The sequence below is a fragment of the Acanthopagrus latus genome, chromosome 6 (assembly GCF_904848185.1).
Source record: "Acanthopagrus latus isolate v.2019 chromosome 6, fAcaLat1.1, whole genome shotgun sequence".
Classification (NCBI taxonomy): Eukaryota; Metazoa; Chordata; class Actinopteri; order Spariformes; family Sparidae; genus Acanthopagrus; species Acanthopagrus latus.
The window spans coordinates 19798393-19817695 of NC_051044.1; the positions used below are offsets into that span (position 1 = coordinate 19798393).

The following is a 19303-nucleotide window of genomic DNA, read 5'->3' on the forward strand; positions in this document are numbered from 1 at the left end:
GTGCTGTATGTTAAAGGTAGCAGTTCGAAGAGATCACTGAAAGAGCCAACACATTATTTCTTTTGGGTTTTTTTTTCAATTTTTTAACAGAATATGCAGAAGTATTGCAAAAAATATCTGACAATCATCAGGGTTTTTTGTAGGGAATTGTGATGCGAGTTCCCTGGCTGGCAAACAGTTTTAAAAATATCACTGTTGGGTTTCTTTCCCCCGCTTTCTCTGGTTTTCAAAAATAAAGATGATTTCCATATATGCACATTGTTGTTCTGTTTTATGCTCATCACACAAAAATGACTCATCAGTTGCTTAACAGCGTCAGTTTAAACATATACAGTGACAATGAAAGGTTACAAACATCTTGATAAGAATGTGTTTCTGTCCTTCAGAGGAGCTCGTCAGCCTGCGTAGGAGCCATCCCTGCAATTAGCTTAATATTTCATTTTTACTGAAAAGGGCCCTCCATGTCACTGCTTTCCCTCATATGGCTTCTCCTTCCTCTGACCTTTTTAAACTAATGCTGCTACAGCCATGGAAAGAGGGCAGAGCATGTCTATCTCCCTGCTCCTTAAAAGGAGTTGTTTCAGAGAGGTGCGGGTTCCTGCACACTGTTTCTGAGGCTCACTCGTCTTTTTAAAGCCTTCAACAGGTTAGGTAGGATTGAAAATTTGTAATGTCACTTTTCATAATTGCAATTTAAAATCCCCAGAGAAATCCTTCCTTTCCTCTACCTTTCCTCTGGCAGTGATGTGTTCCTCAGCTGTCCAGCAGTGAGCAATCTACTTTCTAATATTACACCTCAGTGCGACATGTAGGCAGACAGATCAAAAGCCAAGCAATGTTAAATAAATGATTATGAGGTCTGAGGTAAACAAATTCACAAAGGATTCTTAGTTTGATGAAGCTGCGAGGAAGCACATGTCAACTTCTCGCTCATAAAAATGATTTGTAAAACTGACTCTGAAAAACGTTCCTATGATTGTCTAAACCTTCTACTGCATTGAACCAAGTGTCCCTCACCTGGAAAGATGCAGGTCAGCGGTTCCCAAACTTAGTTTTGTTGATCAACCCTTTCACTCACCCTGTCAGTCCATGACACAAATCTATGGTTTCTTGCTTTTAAAATCATAAAAGAGGCAAAATATATTAACAATAAACACATTTATATAGACATTAATATATCTATTTTGGATTTGATTATTTGAGTTAACTTTTAACTGGTTATGAATAAGTCACAATTTTCAAGCTGCTGTAAATGTTTATCACTTACAGCAGCTTTAATACTGACGACCAAAATAAGAAAACAAGACCATCTGAGAAAAGATTGGCCACTTCTGTGTGGTTGCTCAAACTCGGTCAGATTCTGACTTTTCCAGGTTGGATAAGTCATAAAATTAATATAATTTGTTGTGTCTGAGGATGAGGAGGCTTTGGCCGTTTCTCTTTTCATCCCTTTCAAAAAGAGATCTGTTGTACTCATTTTGCTTTCTGGACAAATCTTTCTAACCTGCATCTTTACAGTCGTGTGAGGATCATGGGACACTTGTTTGTTCCCAGTGTTGTTCAGCTTCATGTTTTTTGCCCCTGATCATGCACCCACTCGTTGCTTCCGCCCCACAGAACCACTCAAGACCTGACAGTATTTGAAATTATTATTTGTCCCAGACCAGTCGTTCATCTTGTAATATATACTTGCAAATATATCTGGTTTAAAATAAGTCAGTATTATTTATAATTAAAATATTTCATCCTGTACCCCAGTCCCTCTCTCTACTAATATAGAAAACATTAATATGATCATATGTATGCAACAAGAAGTGCTTCAGCTCGTGCTGAATACTTCAGCTGCTTTTTCAACTACAGCTTGCCTTTCAGAGCTCCCATGATGCTGCGGAGCTGAGAACAGTCTCGATAAGCCACCAGGCCACCGTGGTTAGCCCAGCGGTCTGCTCCTTTACACTTGGTGTAAGGCTGGTGGTAGGTCAGTTCAGTCTGCTGATCTGGTTCCCCAGAGCTGGACTGTAGACACTTAGCCAGGTCCACCACTCCCCCTCCGAGGGCTCGGAGCAGGACGTGAGGGGCGCAGGAGTCCCACTTAAAGGTGCTTCCCTCTGAGAGGACGTACACATCAGCCAGGCCCTGGATGACACAGAGGATCTTGAAGCCTGCTCCAGAGGCGTACATCAGCTTGTCTGGTCCGCAGAGCGAGGTCAGGGCTTCCTTCACCACCAGCTTCTCGCTGGAGCTCAGCACAACAGACAGCCTGCCTCCAGGTCCATCTTTTGGGCGGGACTCTGAACAGACGTTGACACTGCCGTAGGACACACCCCAGAAATGCTTCCCTCTCCAGCTGTGAAAGCAAGTGATGGTAGGTTGAGAATATTTTACTTGTAGGAACAGAAAAAGCCCAAGATGATACCTGAGATGACTGACAGTTCATTTCTACTCTCAAACATCAACATTAACCAACACTTCACTGCTAGTTGAAAAACATGTCTGTCTAATATTGACAATAATAGTTTATTGGGTGAAGTCATCATCACTTTTTAGGATGAACTTGTGAGGGAACAGTTGATAATTTACACAGCTTTAGAACATCTTGGTTAGATAGCTGCTCACAATGCTCAGGTAGTAAGTCACCTCATCATCTAACCCCTCCTCCCAGCTTTGTGACATGTAGAGAATCTGGTCTGACTCAAACTTGAAAAACTGCTCTCACAATGGAAGTTCAGGCGAAAAAGATCCAGAGATAAGGGCAAAGAATGTGGCAGGTACACATAGTGCAGATACACAAAGTCACTGATAAATAAAATGCCCTTTCAGACATGCAGCTCCTTTATGGAAATAAGATGAAAATGTTTTCGTTGGAATAAAATGCCCGAGCTGCAAGTCACAGCTGTCATCTAACTAGGTTGGACAGTCTGAAAGTCTGAAATGAAAGGTAACACACATAAGAAGTGTAAGGAGAATATAATCAGGATCTGTTGAATATATATTTGTGAGAGAAATAAAGTAATGTGTTGAAAATATCTGCTATTAGATATTATAAAGAAGTATTTCACTGCTGGAAAGAAGGCGCTTGCATTAAACTGGGCTGTCCAGGAAGTAGAAAGACGCAAATATTTTTTAAACTGGTCCCACATCACCAGAGAAAACAGAGACGAAGTGCTGTGGTGGCAGGAGGTGGCCACTATTAGATGCACTAACAACTACTGCTTTAAAGTCTACTTTTTAAGATGCCTATAATGTTTAAAGGAAATTTGGAAAGGTGTTCATTGGATTATGTATTTAAGCATTGAGGTTGCTTTCACATCACATGTTCTTCTACACTCTAAATTCATCATCCTTCTGTCGCTTCTTTGCAGCTTAACTCGATTTTCAACATTTTTTTGACACAGAAAACATTCCTAAAACATCAGTATATTAACATAAAATAGGAATGGTACTTTTCTCATTCACACTTTCAGAAATATCCTGGGAAACTGTCCTCACTTAAAATAATGGACAGAAAACTCAGAACTTTTTTCAACTCTTATCAATCCATTCATAGAAACTCATTCAAACTCTGAAATGTTCCATCATAAACATAAGGGGTGTTACTGAAATCTCGTTCAAAATTGACAAAATATTCAACTTTCTTTGAAGCTTTTGAAGGTGTTTAAAACATGAGTACGCCCACTCAAATAGGCAACTGATTTCACTCCCATAGCCTGTAGCTGAGTTGCTTTCTGTTTTGTTTTTCCTGGTCTCATGTTTTTAGACGTTGAAACTAGTTTTAAAAAAAACAAAACAAAATGTACTCAATAGAATTTTGTGTGAGACACATTGTTTTTTCCTGAGCTGAGCATGGAAGTAGCTAAGGAATAAGACATCTGTTGTTTAAAGTTTATTACATACGATATTTTATGATTAAGGATGTCACTTGGCTGTTTGAATGTTTAGCCCTGTCAGAAGCTCAACGGTAGAAGAGGAAATGCGTTTTCTGTCTTCACTCACCGTCCACTTGCTGGGTCCTTGTAGTTGAACGGCTGGTTGATGACGCCCATGACCGGCTCGCCTGTGCTGCGGAGATAAACCCCGATCAGGACCAAAGCACAGTGCAGACCTGAAGGAAACAGGTGTCCCTCCTCCAGCACCTCCTCTCGGCCCTCGATGTACTGGCTGGTTGCATCTTAATGAAAAACAAGGGACAAAGAGTTCTCACTCAGGCTCTACTCGCCGCATCAATCAGTTTCTAGATCAAAGGACAACATCCAGCCTTTCACCTATGGGGTCGATCCAGATGCCGAGCTCAGAGGGGCTGAGGGGAACCGTCAGACCGTCTGTGTTGGCGTCGATGGTCGCCGGGTCTTGGTGGATCGCTCCAGCCAGCAGGGATGCCGCTGTCTTGTCACCATCCAGCACTGACGCCAGCAGCGCGGCGGTCTCCTCCTCTGTACTGCACACCGTGACTGTCACACTCTCTCCTGGTGACACAGAGCCAATGAGGCGTCATTTGATTACTTTAGTGCAAATGACTTCAAATATTGACAGAGGCAATGTGCAGCATTATTAAATATTTAGACAGTGATGCGCTGATGATTTTGGATGAAAGATGATTCAGTCAGTGTGAGGTTCAGGTGCAGATCATCAGGTCAAGTGTAATTTTAGTCCTACTCGTTCTTACTCTTTCCATATAAAGGTGGAGTGATTGTTATTATAAAGCCAGAACAAGAATCAAAACCAGGTTTACTGCCAAGTAGCTTTTTTTAACATAAGAGGGATGTTCTTTGCCAGAAACAATATGTAAAAGACAACTTGCACCAGTGGAGGAGCACTGTGGCCAGACTGAAGTCATACAAGTGAGAACAGTTGTGGGCTGATGAACGGGACATTGTTGAAATAGAGATCAGCGCTCTGATTTAAACTATTAGCCTATCAACAGAAAATTAATCTGCACATATTTGATGATTGCTTAATCATTTAAGTCATTTATAACACAAAAAGGCCGAACAATTTCTAGCACAGTCTTCTAAAATACGACAAATTGTTGCTTTTTTTTGTCTTATGTGATCCTAAACTGAATGTCGTGTTTCTCTGACTGTTGGACCAACAAAATAAACATTTTTCATGTTAAGACTGGACACAGAAGTAGCTAATAAACAGGACCTGGCATCGTTGATTCAGCATGTTCATACTGTAAATTCTCAAACAAGACTAGTCAAATACCAAACAAACAAACAAACAAACAAACAAACAAACAAAATGACTGACATGCAGTAACCAGTCCCCCTCCTCTGCAAAGGCGTTTAAAATACAGTCTGTACTTGAGGAAACAGCCGGCAGTAGTGAGGAGGGAGAACAAGAGCTATAAAATCAAGAATGCTGCTGTGCTTGTTGAATGAATGCTTATATTACAGTGTTGCAAGCCAATTGCCTCTTCTTGTTAGACTTGAGTACTGCAGTACAAGCTTTTTGTGTACTTTAGTGTCAAAATACATACATGTTGGCAGGTCTGTCAACATTAGCTGGTTCCAGCTTCTTAAATGTGAGGATCTGCTGCTTTTCTTTGTCATTTATAATAGTAAATGAAGTGTCTTTGTGTTTTGGACTGTTGTTCTCCAGAGAGATCTAAAACCAGAGGAAGACCCGATGAACACACAGAGTGATAAGTGTAACAGTAAGTCATAATTACCAAGCCCATTTTCAAACTTATTGGACTCCTCTCCATGAATGAAGTCGGCCATCTCAGGGAACTGAACAAAAGACCAGACAGGACAATGATTACCATCCAACACACAGACCAGCTCCAGCTCATTCAAACTGTTTGACTTCTCCTACCTGAACGCCGACATCATGCCGGATCATCTCCTGGATCACCACGTCAGCGAGCGTCTTGAAGTCCTGGACGAACTTCTTGTTCTTGTCGTCTCCAGTCTTCTCTTGAACGAGCAGCTGAAAGAGGGGAGCCTCCTGCCTGCAGACCCGAGCCACGTTGGCTGCTTTCTCAGCCACCCGGAGCAGCAGCCTCAGCAGGTCAGCCATGCCTGAGCAGGAGTAACAGCAGAGAGGGTTTAGTCAACACAGAGATGGAAACTTTATATGTGAAAGAGTGAGAGAGAAAAAAGAAAAAAGAAAGAGAAGAGGCAGGTCACACTTTCACACACCGAGCTAATTATAGCCTCCAAATGAAAACAGGGCATTTCTGAAAAAAGACAAGAGTGTGAAGGAGGGATGTGGCTTCTGGTCTCTGCATATGAAGAGAGCGAGAACAGATATGTAGCTCACAGTCCTGTCCAGCAACACGTTTACATTCCTATTTAATGAATTAGGAAGTGTGCAAAACTTCACAATTAAACTGTGCTAGTGTGAAAAAACACCAAAAAGCAGATTATTGTTTAAAGTGACTCCTGAGATCCACCTACACACTGCAGAGCGCTGGTAGTGACGTCAGAGGATAATGACAGTACCTGTATCTCCTCTGATGATTAAAAAATCATGAAAACTAATATAAATGTAGCTGTTTTGACCTGTAACTGCACACAACTTTACTCCTGTAAACTCACTATATTGTCGCCTAAGCGCTTAGCATCCCAATGAGCGTGTTTGCCAGCGTTTAGCTTAGCATGTGTGTGGTTAGATACTGTAGCAAAGGAATTTTAACGTCAGAGGACAGAAAAACGGTGTGAAATGACTGAAACCTTACCAAAACCAATGCACACACTGCTTATTTTCCACCCGGCTGGCGCTCTCGGTAGCTGTGTTTTTCAGTCCGCCCCACAGTCACTTAACGCGGATAGTTTAGTGTAAAAAGGACGGTGAATTTCACTAAAACACTGGGATTAAAGCAATTACACACTGGGCTCCGTCTGCTCTGGTTCCTTTACGTCAGTGAGTTTCCTATCGCAGGAAGGGCGGACGCTCTCCTCACATCTAGGCCGCCGAGCACAAGGTCCAGACAGGCGCGTCGCTGCACTGAGCACGGTGGGTGTATTCTTCAAGGTGCGGACAACAGGATGTGGTGCCGCGGTGCGTTCAACTGCAAATGCGACGTTCAAGCTTCCCTGGGAATTGTAGGTTGATTTCAGTTCAAATGCGACATTTTCAGTGATGGAGAGTAAGTACATGTACTCAGGTACTTGTACTTCAGTACAGTGTTGAGGTTATTTGTAGATCACTTTAGTATTTTCATTTTCTGCTACTTACACTTCCACTCTACTACAATTTGAAGGCAAATATAGCACTTTTACTCAATTTATTTGATAACTTTAGCTACTAACTTTTCAAATACTTGGATCAGAGCCAGCAATTTTTATACTGATTGATTTTATTTGAAAGCAGACACCCAACTGATTGAGATAAACAGAAAACTATGAATATCTGATCTGATCAGCCCAAGCTGATAATCAGTTGACCCAGTAAACAGTACACACATGTTAATACATGATTTACGTTTACCTTTACTTTTGATACTTTAGGACATTTAATATTATCCACTTTATGAATTTTACCCAAGCACTATTCATAAAGGTAACTTACACATTTACCAAAGTAAAATTCTAGCATAATATCTTTACTTTTACACAAGTTTGACTTTTGGGTACTTTTAACAACAAAGGGCAGATTTAATAGCTTTTTATTTTGTTTGTTTGTTCATCCTCACCATATGTTGGTGATCATGATTTGCTGAATTTTACATTTATTTTAACAGGAATATTTCAATTGAGATTCAGAATCTCTTTTACATGGGAGTCCTGGCCATGGCAGTCGCATATAAAAGAGCCAACAACAACAACAAAAAACTTTAAACAGATAAACATACAATTTCACACAAAGGACCAGAGGCACACCCTCAGGAGGTTTAAGCCCCTCTAAGGAAATGTAGGAAAGGGAGCCATTGATGGCCTCTCTGATTTGCACATTTTGCAGTAAGATGTACCATGGGGTTTGCTAAGCTCAGCCATTTTAAAAGTGGTACCACACCGGGGTTCATAGTCCAAAGAAAAATTTGTTCACAATAGTAGTTAATCATCATTGTCTGTGTGTTTATAACACGTGACAATGGTAAATAAAAAAAAACCATCTCTGTGAGAAGTTGCTCTTTATGTAATATCAGAGGGCCAAAGTGCTCAGAAGGGTGGTGACTTATTCCCAGGAAACACATTTCATAAATTGCCGAACCATATTGCCATGGTCAGCAATTGAGTTCCAGTAATTTTATCAACAGATTATACGAGAGAAGAAGGGAAACTCTGTCTCCTCTCAAGTCCTCTCTGTATAGATCACTGGTAAACTGCATGTGTGCATTTGGGAAGATACTGTAAAACTAGTGTTGTGTTCATGTCTGACAGAGCATCTACTTTTCACTGTTAATTTAGTACAACATTTTTACTTTTATCGTCTATATATCGAGAGAGATATTTTAACTCTTTAGTGCTCTCAAAAGTGATATATATTATTGATTATGTTCAGTATGGGTTCAAACCCTGGCATGAGGGTGGTTAGATAATGATAATTAACCTCCTCAAATTTGATGATTGCTTAATCATTTAAGTCAGTGGTGTCAAACTGATCCAGCAAAGGGCCATGTGGCTGCAGGTTTTCATTCCAACCAAGCAAGAACACACCTGATCCAAATCAGGTGTGTTCTTGCACTGATTCAAGTCATTTATAACACAAAAAGGCCAAACAATCTCTGGCACAGTCTTCTCATATACTACAAATTGTTGCTTTTCTTTCTTTTATGTTATCCTGAACTGAATATTGTGTGTTTTTCCGACTGCTGGTTGAACAAAACAGACATTATTCATGTTAAGACCCATCACAGAATTAGCTAATAAAACAGAACCTGCCTTTTGTTGATTCAGTACATTCATGCTAGAAATTCTCAGGAAAGACCAGTCAAACAAAAGATAAATAAGAAAATGACTGACATGCAGTAACCAGTCCCTTCACCTCTGCAAAGGAGTTCAAAGTGCAGCCAACAATTGTAAGGAGGGAGGATACCATGATAAAAGCAATAATTACAATTTCCATTTTTGGGAAAACTTACTCTTTCCTTTAAAACTGTACTTGATAAAACATAAAACCACTTACTGTTCACAGTTTCTGTGTGCCTAACTGATGATATGGCTACTGAAAAATGTTGTCTCTCTAACTAGCCTGCAAATCTTTTCCACATATTCACTTCATATATACTCATATTCTGTAGAAATTTTGCTTTTTGGGCTCGCACTGAGTGTGCTAGACATTATCTGAACTAATCAAGCGTCAAACACCAGAATCACACAGTGTAGAGTGTTGTGGACAGACCACAAGCGTCAGGAAACAGCACCCATTAGTTACTTACATAGGCTCTCAGAGACATTCAGACTGCTGGAAGAAATGGAAAAAAAAAAAAAAAGCGAAGTGACACATTTTAAGAGCAAATGCTTGTTGGGCAAGGCTCTGCCCACTGATGTCCATTAGTCGACCATTACATATTGCAGGGCAGATGAGAAGCTGCCATGTGGTTGGTCAATACAGTTAAGTGTCTACTGTGAACTGGGTGTAGCATTAGATGCGCTACTGAATGAGCCATCAGTCGCATTCTGGATCCTTACAAGGCAGAGGAGTTCCTTTGGATGAAGGTAAGAGAGTACAGCTTATTTTTTATATATCTTACATCTATTCCTACACAATAATAACAAGTTAACTGCATGGATCATGGATTTTACAAGGTATCAAATGTATAAAAACATATGGAATAAAACACGAGTGTGAGGTGGGATTGATTTGAGTTTGGTTTGTTTCAGGCTTAGAAGGACAATATGTCGGACCTGGAGAACAGCATGATCACAATTATCCAGGTTTTCCACAAATACTCAGGTCACAAGTGCAAGCTGAAGAAAGCAGAGCTTAAAGAGCTGATCAACAACGAGATGAGTCAATTCATAAAGGTAAGTTACGGAGCTAAATAATGCTTGTAGTGCTTGTTACATGTATACATTCAGACGGCAATACGCCACAGCTAAGATGTGTATTATTGGGTATTAGTTACTTGAATAAGTTGATAAAAACATATTGGACAGATTGTCAGAAAACTTGGCACAATTTTGGCAACAATTTTGCTAGTAACAAGTAGTTTGACCTCATGGTGTCACGAGCATTTCAGTAGACTTAGTTAAATTTACTGTCCATAATTTCCTTCAAATGTTTCACCTTCACTCACTTTTCCTGCTGCACAGAAAATCCAGGACAGCGACACTCTGGATGAGCTCTTTGCGGACCTCGATCAGAACGGAGACCTTGAGATCGACTTCAAAGAGTTCATCGCCCTCGTCGCCATGGTCACCTCAGCGTGCCAAGAACTCTTCACGCCCTAACACAGTGATTAGTTGTTTACATATTAATCATTAAAAACGTACTTATCACAAAAACAGTTTGTGAATTTTTTAAGAGCGTGTGAGAGTGGTTGGTGGACATAAACAAGGTGTCTGAAAGTGTTGACTGATTTTGATCTTTATGACATGTTTATCAATTTTTTGTTGGTACATACAATAAAATGTATAAAAATATGAACACATGAAGAACTATACACTTACTGCAACAAGGACATGGTGAAACTGGACAGTGTTAGTATCATCCATCTACAGGCTGCATTTATCAATCTGCTCCAGTCTGTAATGTTTCCCAAGAAGCTGCACTATGTCATTTTGGGGAAGAAATTATATCACTATATAAATCAAATTAAATCATAGATCTTCAGTGACCTAAACAACCTGAATAAACAAAGGAAAGTTACGTAGATATTTGGCATCTTGTGTAATCTGTGTGCAGCACTACTGTCGTGAATACAAATCCCAGATCTATAACAATTATTGAGATGTAATGTAACTAAATATAAAACCCAATGTGTCATGACAATGTTAAGTGTGAAAACTTGAATCTTGCAGTAAACATGTATGTAGTCTGTGAATGCCACTGCCCCTGTGTGTCAGCCTCTCGATGGTGATGGTGATTGGTTCCAACACCAGTGGTTGACAGAAAAATCGACACACCAGGTAATGGAAACTGCATGCCCCTTTCTTTTAAAACTTTCTGTACAAAACAGGACATGTTCTGTCGAGTACTTCCAAAAGGCTTGCATAGTATTTCCAGTGTTGGGGAAGCTACTTTGCAAGCGTAGCTTGTAAAACTACATGTAGTTCAGCCTGGCAGTAGCTGAACAAACTACATTTCTACCCCTGGAGAAATGTAGTTTGTAAAACTACTGTGAAAAAAAAGTAGCTTTAGCAACTACTTATACTCATTATACTCATTTAACTCAGCGTTAAATAAATCAACGTATGGTGTATATGAAACAAAATATAATACCTACAAAAAAATTCACATGCCAGCAGAAATATGCCTCTCAACTCAAGTTTTATTTTTTAAAGAACAAAAGCTGACATTTTTGGTCGACATCACAGGAACTTCAGTGGCACTAACACTTAGGCACGAACACGTGAACACATAGGTTGTGTCTGTAGATGCATCTATATCCAGCATGTACATGCTCAAATATGGCCATGGTTGGGCTGGCGCATTCGGGGGCACATCGTAGGTAGCGGGAGGGTTGTCCATGACGTGCTTGTGCCATATGAGCACTGCCTTCCTTGGCACAGTGACCCACCCATGACATGTTTCATGCCGTTTTTCAAAAAAAAATAAAATAAAATGTATGTCTTCTATTTTTTGTAAAAAAAAAATATATTTCATATTACTGGCCAAAATGATATTTTGTAAATTGAGTAGTTAAACTACAAAAAAAGTAGTTGAACTAGTTACAGCAAATTGTAGTTAAGCAATATAGTTCAGCTACAAGTAGTTTAAGTCTCCACATCACTGATTATTTCTGTCGTCTCCATGTCTTCATGAGGATACAATACAAATACAAGGGAAATGGGTCTTTGGAAGGAAACAGGTAGGGGCAAAGAAAAATGGGTCTCCCTGGGAAAAATCAGGGAGGGTTGGCAAGTAAGATGTCATCAGCTGCTGACACAACTTTCTGTCACCACTGCAGGTGCTGGTTGACAGGTTAAGTGAGCACACAGCTCCCCCTTGTGGAGAATCTGCAGCCTGCTATACATGAACCACACACCAGCTCTGGGAGGTTCTTTACATCTCTCACAAGACACGTTTGTTTTCTTCCTGCCTCAGTTCTCCGTATATAAATCTCTACCAGATGAATGCAGCATTTCACAGTCTCATTTAAGATTATGCATTTTCTATCTCGAGATTTCAATTCACCACAGATTCACCGTCTCAGATGGCACTCCATGAAATCTAGGATCTTCTTCCAGGAGTCTTCCTGGGCTGCAGCGTGAGGTGCGGTATGGCCTCCCCACAGAGTCATCACTGCAGGAGAAAAAAAATACAGTGCAGTGGTTATTATTCACTGTAGAACAATGAAAAATGTAACAACCACAAGCTTGAAGGAGGATTACATGCAGCTCTGAGACAGGGCTCACCTTTTTTGGGTTTGACGCTCCACAGTGATATTCTTGCATTTGGTGTGTAAGGCGGCTCAATCAGGTGGCCAGCACCCGGGTATGACAAACGGGTGAAGAGCTGGGACTTACCTGCAGCACTCAGGGTCTCCTCGATCTGATGACCAATAAAACATCACTTGATAAGTGCGCAGTGAGCCATTAACAGGCACATACGGGAGCATTTTAGAGAAAATCACAGCTAACAAGTTTAAAAATCTATGTTTTACTGCTCAAATGTGCAGAAACCACATAAGAAAACACCTTTCTATACTATTGATCGAACATTATTTCTATAAACTGGGAAAAACAAAACAAACAATATAAAAAAAAATAAGACAATCTACCAGGTTTGCATTCTCTATGGCTGACGAACTCAGGTCATCTTCCCCCACAATGTACATTAAAGGACAGGTGAGGCGCTCTACCTGCAAAAAACACAAGATGTGACCCTGGAATAACGTTTCTGTCACTGATACAAGGAACTGATCTGCATATCGATTTGAGTGTTGTGTGTTGTGATCACCTTCACTATGCTCGCAGGGACAATGTTAGCAGGCAAGGAGACAGCTTTGAAACTGACGTAGCCCTGATCATCATACGTCCAATACTTCTGCTCACTGAAAGACACATTAACAGAGACATATATTCTAATGACCACCAAAAGCTACACATATCACACCTGTAACTAGATCCCTTTAGATCAGATGGATTCATGCAATAATTCAAAAGTAATAGTATCCACAAGTTGCGTCTTTAATTTACCTTTCAAAGTTGCTGCTCCTGCCCTCTGGGTCTATGAGTTTTAAAGTGCTTCCTACGGGGCCGTTGACACAAATCAAACAGGATGGCTGGAGAGGAGGACATAAATTGTTAAAAGTTGATGTGAACTTGATCCTACACACTAATCAGACTTAAAACAAACACACATCAATAAATGATGTATTGTCAAATACATTACAAACACAATCCCTCTCAGGCATCACTGAGGCCCCGCTACAAATGTGTTTCTCGGGGTCGACGTTTGGCCAGTGGTATGTAGTAGCATAGCCACACACACACACACACACACACACACACACACACACACACACACACACACACACACACACACACACACACACACAGCAGAGAGTCAAACAGTGAACAGGATGAGGTTTAAGCTTCAGCTAAATTCTCACATAATCTGCAATCTCACCCTAACCCTGCAGTTGTGGGGGTACATTCATTTGTACCATAAAATATAACTGTAGATTTATAATTGGATTACAGAGACAGACTTACTTTAACACCAAGGTTAATGGCAATTCTAAGAGTCAGGTAGACTCCGAAGGAGAGACCCATAATCCCGATTCTGCTGCCATCGACCTGAGGATGATCTTCAAGGAGCTGGAATGCTGACTGTCCGAACAAACAAAATGGAGATTTTGAGTGAGTGACAAAATAACAAAGGTACACAAGAGCTTCTTTTTAACAGTGCATGCGATGCCGAAAGAAATGGACATAGCAGAGCCACATTCTTCTCTTACCTTGAAGTATGAATCACCGACGTTCATGGTGTTCTGTGGCCCCGGCAATTCTTTGTGCCCTATGTAGGCAAGGGAGAGGCTAGCATAGCCTCTGGATGCAAACAGGGCAGAGCGGTACTCTACCAGTCCTCCACCCATTCCCCACAGGTCCAACACAGCTGGAAATGGGCCTGGCCCTGTAGGAAATCAGTACAATAACAATGAGAATAAACTTTATTTGTAAAGCACCTTACATGTGACAGTTTCAAAGTGCCTTACAGAAGCGAACAAAAGGCAAAGCTAACCAGAATAGCAATCTGATTCCCCCTGCCAAAGTTCAACAATCCCCTTTAATAAAACTGGACATGACAAACTCTTAAACTGCTTGGGTTTTTAATTTGGATACATATAAAATTATACCACCTAAATAAAGATGTCAAGAAAATGCCATGTATTGCAATTTTAAAGAAAATGAGAGAATGTTTCAGTCTCTTTATGCAGTTCACAAAGTATACAAAGAGAGTAAAACAGAATAAATCCCATAAAGCAAATAAAACCTCCAAAAAAGCTATTTTAAACAAAGTGTGTGCTGCCCAGATGTCTTAAAACTTGTGAATGCTTCCAATCTTGTGCTCACCGGGCGGTAAAAACAAGGTCCCCACAACTCCATTCTGCCGAATCTCTATTCTCTTCACGCCTGGCGCCATGTACCAGCGCTCTGTAGTTACGACAGCCAGCTCAGTGCTCGGTCCCTCACTGGGGGAAACGTGGCCCTCCAGCAGAGACATGAGCATGACGATTGGCGTCTCCACATTCATTTTCCTCAGCCTGTGAAGAATAGGAGAGCTGTTGCGACCGTTTATTGCAGTGACAACAACAAACACTGGTACTGTTAGTGATGTGTTCGGGAAAAAATGTGTGACTTAAACAAGACATTGAGTGCATAAGGATGATCTGTGGTTGCATATTATTGGATTATTAAAATGACGACTGTTTTGTGCTTGAACACCTGCAAGCTCCATCAGTAACAGAGTTTATTTAGAGATGTCAGTCTTCACCAAAGGTGTGTAAGACAACAGACAGTCAGGTTCGATGCCAAAAACAATATTCTCTCCAGCTCTCAGCTTCTTTTCATCACCTGCCTTAAACCCTCTCTTGCACCAGGAGCCGGCTGCAGAGCCCAGAACAGTCCCATTGGCTCACAGCCCAAATATGAACCCCCGACTGAATGATCCTGGGTCACTGTTGAGGTGAGAGAGAGGAGAGGTCAGACAACTGTCTGTGTAAAAGTCTAAAACCTGCATGTTCAAAGTAAAAAAACAACAACGGTAACTGTAAATAACTACAATTAATCATGCCAACATTTCCAACATTTAGTGGAACCATCTTTTGTCTATAATGCTCCTCCTGTGTTCTCTTTCAGCAACTGTGTGAAATTAAAATCTTAAATGTGCAGTTAAATGTGCATTTTTTTGTCTCATTCCCAGCTCTTCAAATACTGATGCATTGGGACACTCGACCGCCTGGGAACGAGACTGAAAAAGTCAGCTAACTTTTCCCCAGAATTCCTAACGTGCACTAACTTGATAGCCAACACAGTGACCAAGCTCGAATTACAGCACACATAGAGGTAGTGTGACTTCATCCTCTGCTCAGGAGACCATCACTCCACTACAGTATATCTGTACAATAAAAATTGTTGACAAAGGTTTTAATGTTCAATTCTCATATATTTAGACTTTAAATCTGAGGTAGTTGCATCATCAGGGAAGTTACTGTTCTACAAAGCTCAGTGTGACTCACAGTTGACAGTGCCATCTGCAGTCGTATTGTAATGTGCGAATGACTCCCACAGGTCACCCTCCTCACTGTGCATCCGTGCACGGACTGTGACGGGACTGTCGGGTGGCAGGAAACGTCCTGTAATGCTGATCTGTTCATCTATGAGGCTGCGAACGGGAGCTGCAGTCAGGAGGGGGGCTTGTCTAAAGCTGCTCTTCCAACGAACTCCACCTATAAGTAGAAGAAAGAAATACTTGAGACCTTTGAAGCGGTTGTGGGAGATATTCCGCTCATGTTTGCTCTTGCATACATACGGGTTTATTGCATTCATGTGTACAGTTCAAGTATTTAAAGTGATGGGGACTTGTTTCAAAACCTAATAAAACAACAGAAAAGATAAAATGGCTCCATACAGCTTGTCTGGCATAATCCAATATCCCAAATTGATTTGTAAAGACACAACTTGCAGACAAACCAAAATCTTTACTGTAGCTGCTAAGCTAAAAGTACAGTATTCGTGCACACCCGATCTGGAGTGGGTGCAAGGGCTCGAATGTGCAGTGTAGGTACAAACTACTTTTCAGTTTGGTCTCAGACCTCAGCACTTCCAGAAACTTAGATTACATCAGACGAGCTGTAAGGAGCCATCTTATTTATTCAACTTTCACTTCTTTTTTGTACAAACAAGTTCCCATCGACTACAGTTGTTATGGAGAATGCTGCAATGCTGTTTGCTGTGAGGAGCCAGAAATGTCTTGTGGATTACGAAACTTCCCCTGACTTTCCATCAACATTCATTCATTCATCATTCTGGGTGAACTTATCCTTTAACACTTTCCCCACATACGCACCTATCAGGAGTTCCTTGCCGATCTCAAGAACAACACATGACCGATAAATGGACAATGAGGAGGAATTAAATCGCTAACCTTCAAATTAATAGCTTACAATGCTACAATGAACAGGCTTGTGACAGGTCTGTTCCGGCCTCTGGTCTAACTTTCCACTAAACTCTCCAGATGTCTCTCAACAAGCTTTTGAGCTGCACACTAACAACACTTGGTGGAGATAACACAACCTCTTTAGTGAGTATGGCAGTTTACGAAAAGAACATCAGTCGCTGTAATTACCAAGGTGAATCTTTATGGCACATCAACTGCATAGTCACGGTCAAGTCCAGGAGTACATCCACCGGCTGCTGTACTCAGACACGAGCTCTCCAATAACCCATTTGAAAAATACAGAAAAAGAATGAAAAACATTCTCACCTACAGCGCGGTGCAAACATGCCAGGCTCCTGTGCACTCCGCTGCACGTGCTCATCTTCATTTCTATGAGCTGCCGTATTGTTGTCACACTCAAATGTGCTCTGACCATCGTGGCGTTTCTGTCTGCTCTAGAAAAAAGGAATGAGTAGAGATCAAACTCATGTCAGTCAACTGTCCTGTCAACAGTTAAAAATTAAACCACACTCAGCTGCAGGACTTTCTCAGGCAACAATCTTCCCCCTGTCGACCTTTGACCTTTGTCCTGAATAACGCCTCAGCCTAGTCTGGCAATACAAAGCAGATGTGAGAAGTTGCTTCATGACTGATTGAAGCCCGGCAACAACTGGATTTTTCCAGTTTGGCTGCAGGTTTGAGCCAGTCTTACAGTGTGTTATGGTGAACTAAATACATCCTTAAACAGTTCAGTCCAGCACTCACAAAAGTAGGAGAAAATGCTTCAGAAGTATTTGAAGTATATGTGCTTAAATTATAGACGGACTGCTCTCCCTCTCAAGTGTTTCCAAGTAGTATTTCTGTTGGCACTGCTGAACAATTTCTTTAGAGGTCTGTTCAGAATGATCCTGACCACGACCAGCCGCTAAAGCTAAGGGAGAAGTCTGGATGTCAGGAAACTGTTACACTGTTGTTGCATTGAGTGCTACAATGCATCTAAATTTTTGGAATGACTTTCCCTTTAGTCGTTTACAGCTGTACATTAAAATGACCACATATTTTACATCACAGACAGGATTATTCTTAAAGGATCCCAATGAATATCTCAGCAAATCTCTTCAAGATTCATGACAGTTGGACAACGGTGATATTACCATCGAATTATGTTCTTTGAGGTGACTTTCCCTTTAATTTTTCTATAAACTGTTGTAAAAATAACTTAATATTTTACATGGGCACAGACAGGATCTCTGGTGAACAGGATTTCTCTGGGATTTTCACTCCTCCTCGAGAAATGTTTCATATGAATTATGATATTAACTATGTACAATACAATTATTACTAAATGTGTACTTTGTGGTGGCTTTCCCCTTTAATATCCTTTTACCCCACAATATAAAGTGACTTCAAACTGATCCCAGTCAGCATCTGTACTAACAGGAACTGAGCTCAGTAATATGAATTAATATTCAATGTGCTGCAATTTATTTGAACTTTTCCTTTAATGTTATCCAAAATATGAATGTTTTTAAATGTTATGCGTTAAAAGTCCAGAAGAATATTTTGAGCAAAGCTCCACTGGGGCTCTCTGCGAACACATAAGGCTATAGAAATAGTTTATAATTTTTTAAAAATATGTTTGTTCATGCATTACAATGCGTATCTGCAGTGGAGATTAATTCCTATGTATTTTACATATCGATCATGATATCGATCGTGGATCTTAAATCTCTTGACTCCTGTCGTCCGGTCATCGAGGCTGGCCTGACCTCTCACTTCAGATTCGCTTTTCTTCTGTTTTCAAACACTGAAACACGTTTTCGCACAGTGCTGTGACGGAGTATTACTTTGATTTGGTAGATCAAATCATCTTACCACATACCAGCCCACCTTGCTGTCAGAGAAAGGTCCAGCTGAAAAGCGAAACTTTGGTAGAAAACAAGGAAGCTGTTTAAAAAGGGGCTGGGCTCGACCGGGCTTCACCCCTATTACTTGGGATAACGTTGATCCTAATCTTACTCACTGTGGCCACAATATTTCACACGATCAACCAGAGTTCTGATTAACCCGCTATTCTCTCTGTTTTCAGAACAGCTTTACAAGTTACCCAGCATGCAACTCTTTTCATGACATAAAAGTTTTTTTTTTTTTTTTTTTATCAGGATACTTAGGTTTCACAGAAATGCATTCTCCATTTGAATGGACGGGGCCTGTGAGCTTGTTGATAGATAATTATTATTTTTTTAAATATAAAAGTATAAATATTTTTTAAAAGTAAATATTAACCATGTCTATACAATGTCAGAAATTGTTCTTGTTCTCATGGTCATTGTTACTTTTGGCCAACTATTCAGTTCCAGAAAAAAGTAAATTTGCACCAATATTAAGCAGAAAAAAGCTTTGAGAAGCAAAAATCAAACACAGATTGACATTTGTTGCTTGATTACCGACTTAAGTGATGAACCACTTCATCAGAATTGTTGGCGAGAAATTTTCCGTGGAGCGATAATATTTTGTTATAATAACTATCTGGCTGATTTAATTTTTAAATGTTCTAATTTTGCAGTGTGTTACAACATTTGGAACT

General features: G+C 40.5%; 3 protein-coding genes across 11 annotated transcripts; 1 reads left to right on the forward strand and 2 right to left on the reverse strand.

The window, feature by feature from the left end:
* Positions 1 to 254: 254 nt before the first annotated feature.
* Positions 255 to 10336, reverse strand: inpp1 (inositol polyphosphate-1-phosphatase). 2 transcript variants are annotated; one of them, XM_037101387.1, is made up of 6 exons: positions 10187 to 10336; positions 5818 to 6023; positions 5672 to 5732; positions 4263 to 4463; positions 3994 to 4168; positions 255 to 2347 (listed from the first exon to the last, which is right to left on the reverse strand). In XM_037101387.1, the coding sequence occupies exons 2-6, from the start codon at positions 6019 to 6021 to the stop codon at positions 1855 to 1857; spliced, it is 1134 nt and encodes a 377-aa protein (XP_036957282.1). In that variant the 5' UTR covers positions 6022 to 6023; positions 10187 to 10336; the 3' UTR covers positions 255 to 1854. The 2 variants fall into 2 exon arrangements, with proteins under 2 accessions (XP_036957282.1, XP_036957280.1); XM_037101385.1 differs by lacking the exon at positions 10187 to 10336 and adding an exon at positions 6683 to 7025.
* On the forward strand, positions 7478 to 11950 carry LOC119021241 (protein S100-B-like). The gene is made up of 3 exons (XM_037101407.1): positions 7478 to 9605; positions 9771 to 9914; positions 10203 to 11950. The coding sequence occupies exons 2-3, from the start codon at positions 9786 to 9788 to the stop codon at positions 10338 to 10340; spliced, it is 267 nt and encodes an 88-aa protein (XP_036957302.1). The 5' UTR covers positions 7478 to 9605; positions 9771 to 9785; the 3' UTR covers positions 10341 to 11950.
* On the reverse strand, positions 10466 to 19188 carry LOC119021228 (bile acid-CoA:amino acid N-acyltransferase-like). Of its 8 annotated transcripts, none has more exons than XM_037101371.1 (12): positions 18592 to 18813; positions 17044 to 17171; positions 15797 to 16006; positions 15136 to 15235; positions 14631 to 14821; positions 14015 to 14190; positions 13770 to 13886; positions 13251 to 13336; positions 13012 to 13105; positions 12833 to 12913; positions 12468 to 12603; positions 10466 to 12354 (listed from the first exon to the last, which is right to left on the reverse strand). In XM_037101371.1, exons 2-12 carry the CDS (start codon positions 17150 to 17152, stop codon positions 12254 to 12256), a joined length of 1401 nt encoding a protein of 466 aa, XP_036957266.1. In that variant the 5' UTR covers positions 17153 to 17171; positions 18592 to 18813; the 3' UTR covers positions 10466 to 12253. The 8 variants fall into 8 exon arrangements, with proteins under 8 accessions (XP_036957266.1, XP_036957270.1, XP_036957274.1 ...); XM_037101375.1 differs by lacking the exon at positions 18592 to 18813 and adding an exon at positions 19164 to 19188 and having other exon boundaries at positions 11363 to 12354; XM_037101379.1 differs by having other exon boundaries at positions 11363 to 12354; positions 17044 to 17166; positions 18607 to 18813.
* Between the last annotated feature and the right edge of the window lie 115 nt (positions 19189 to 19303).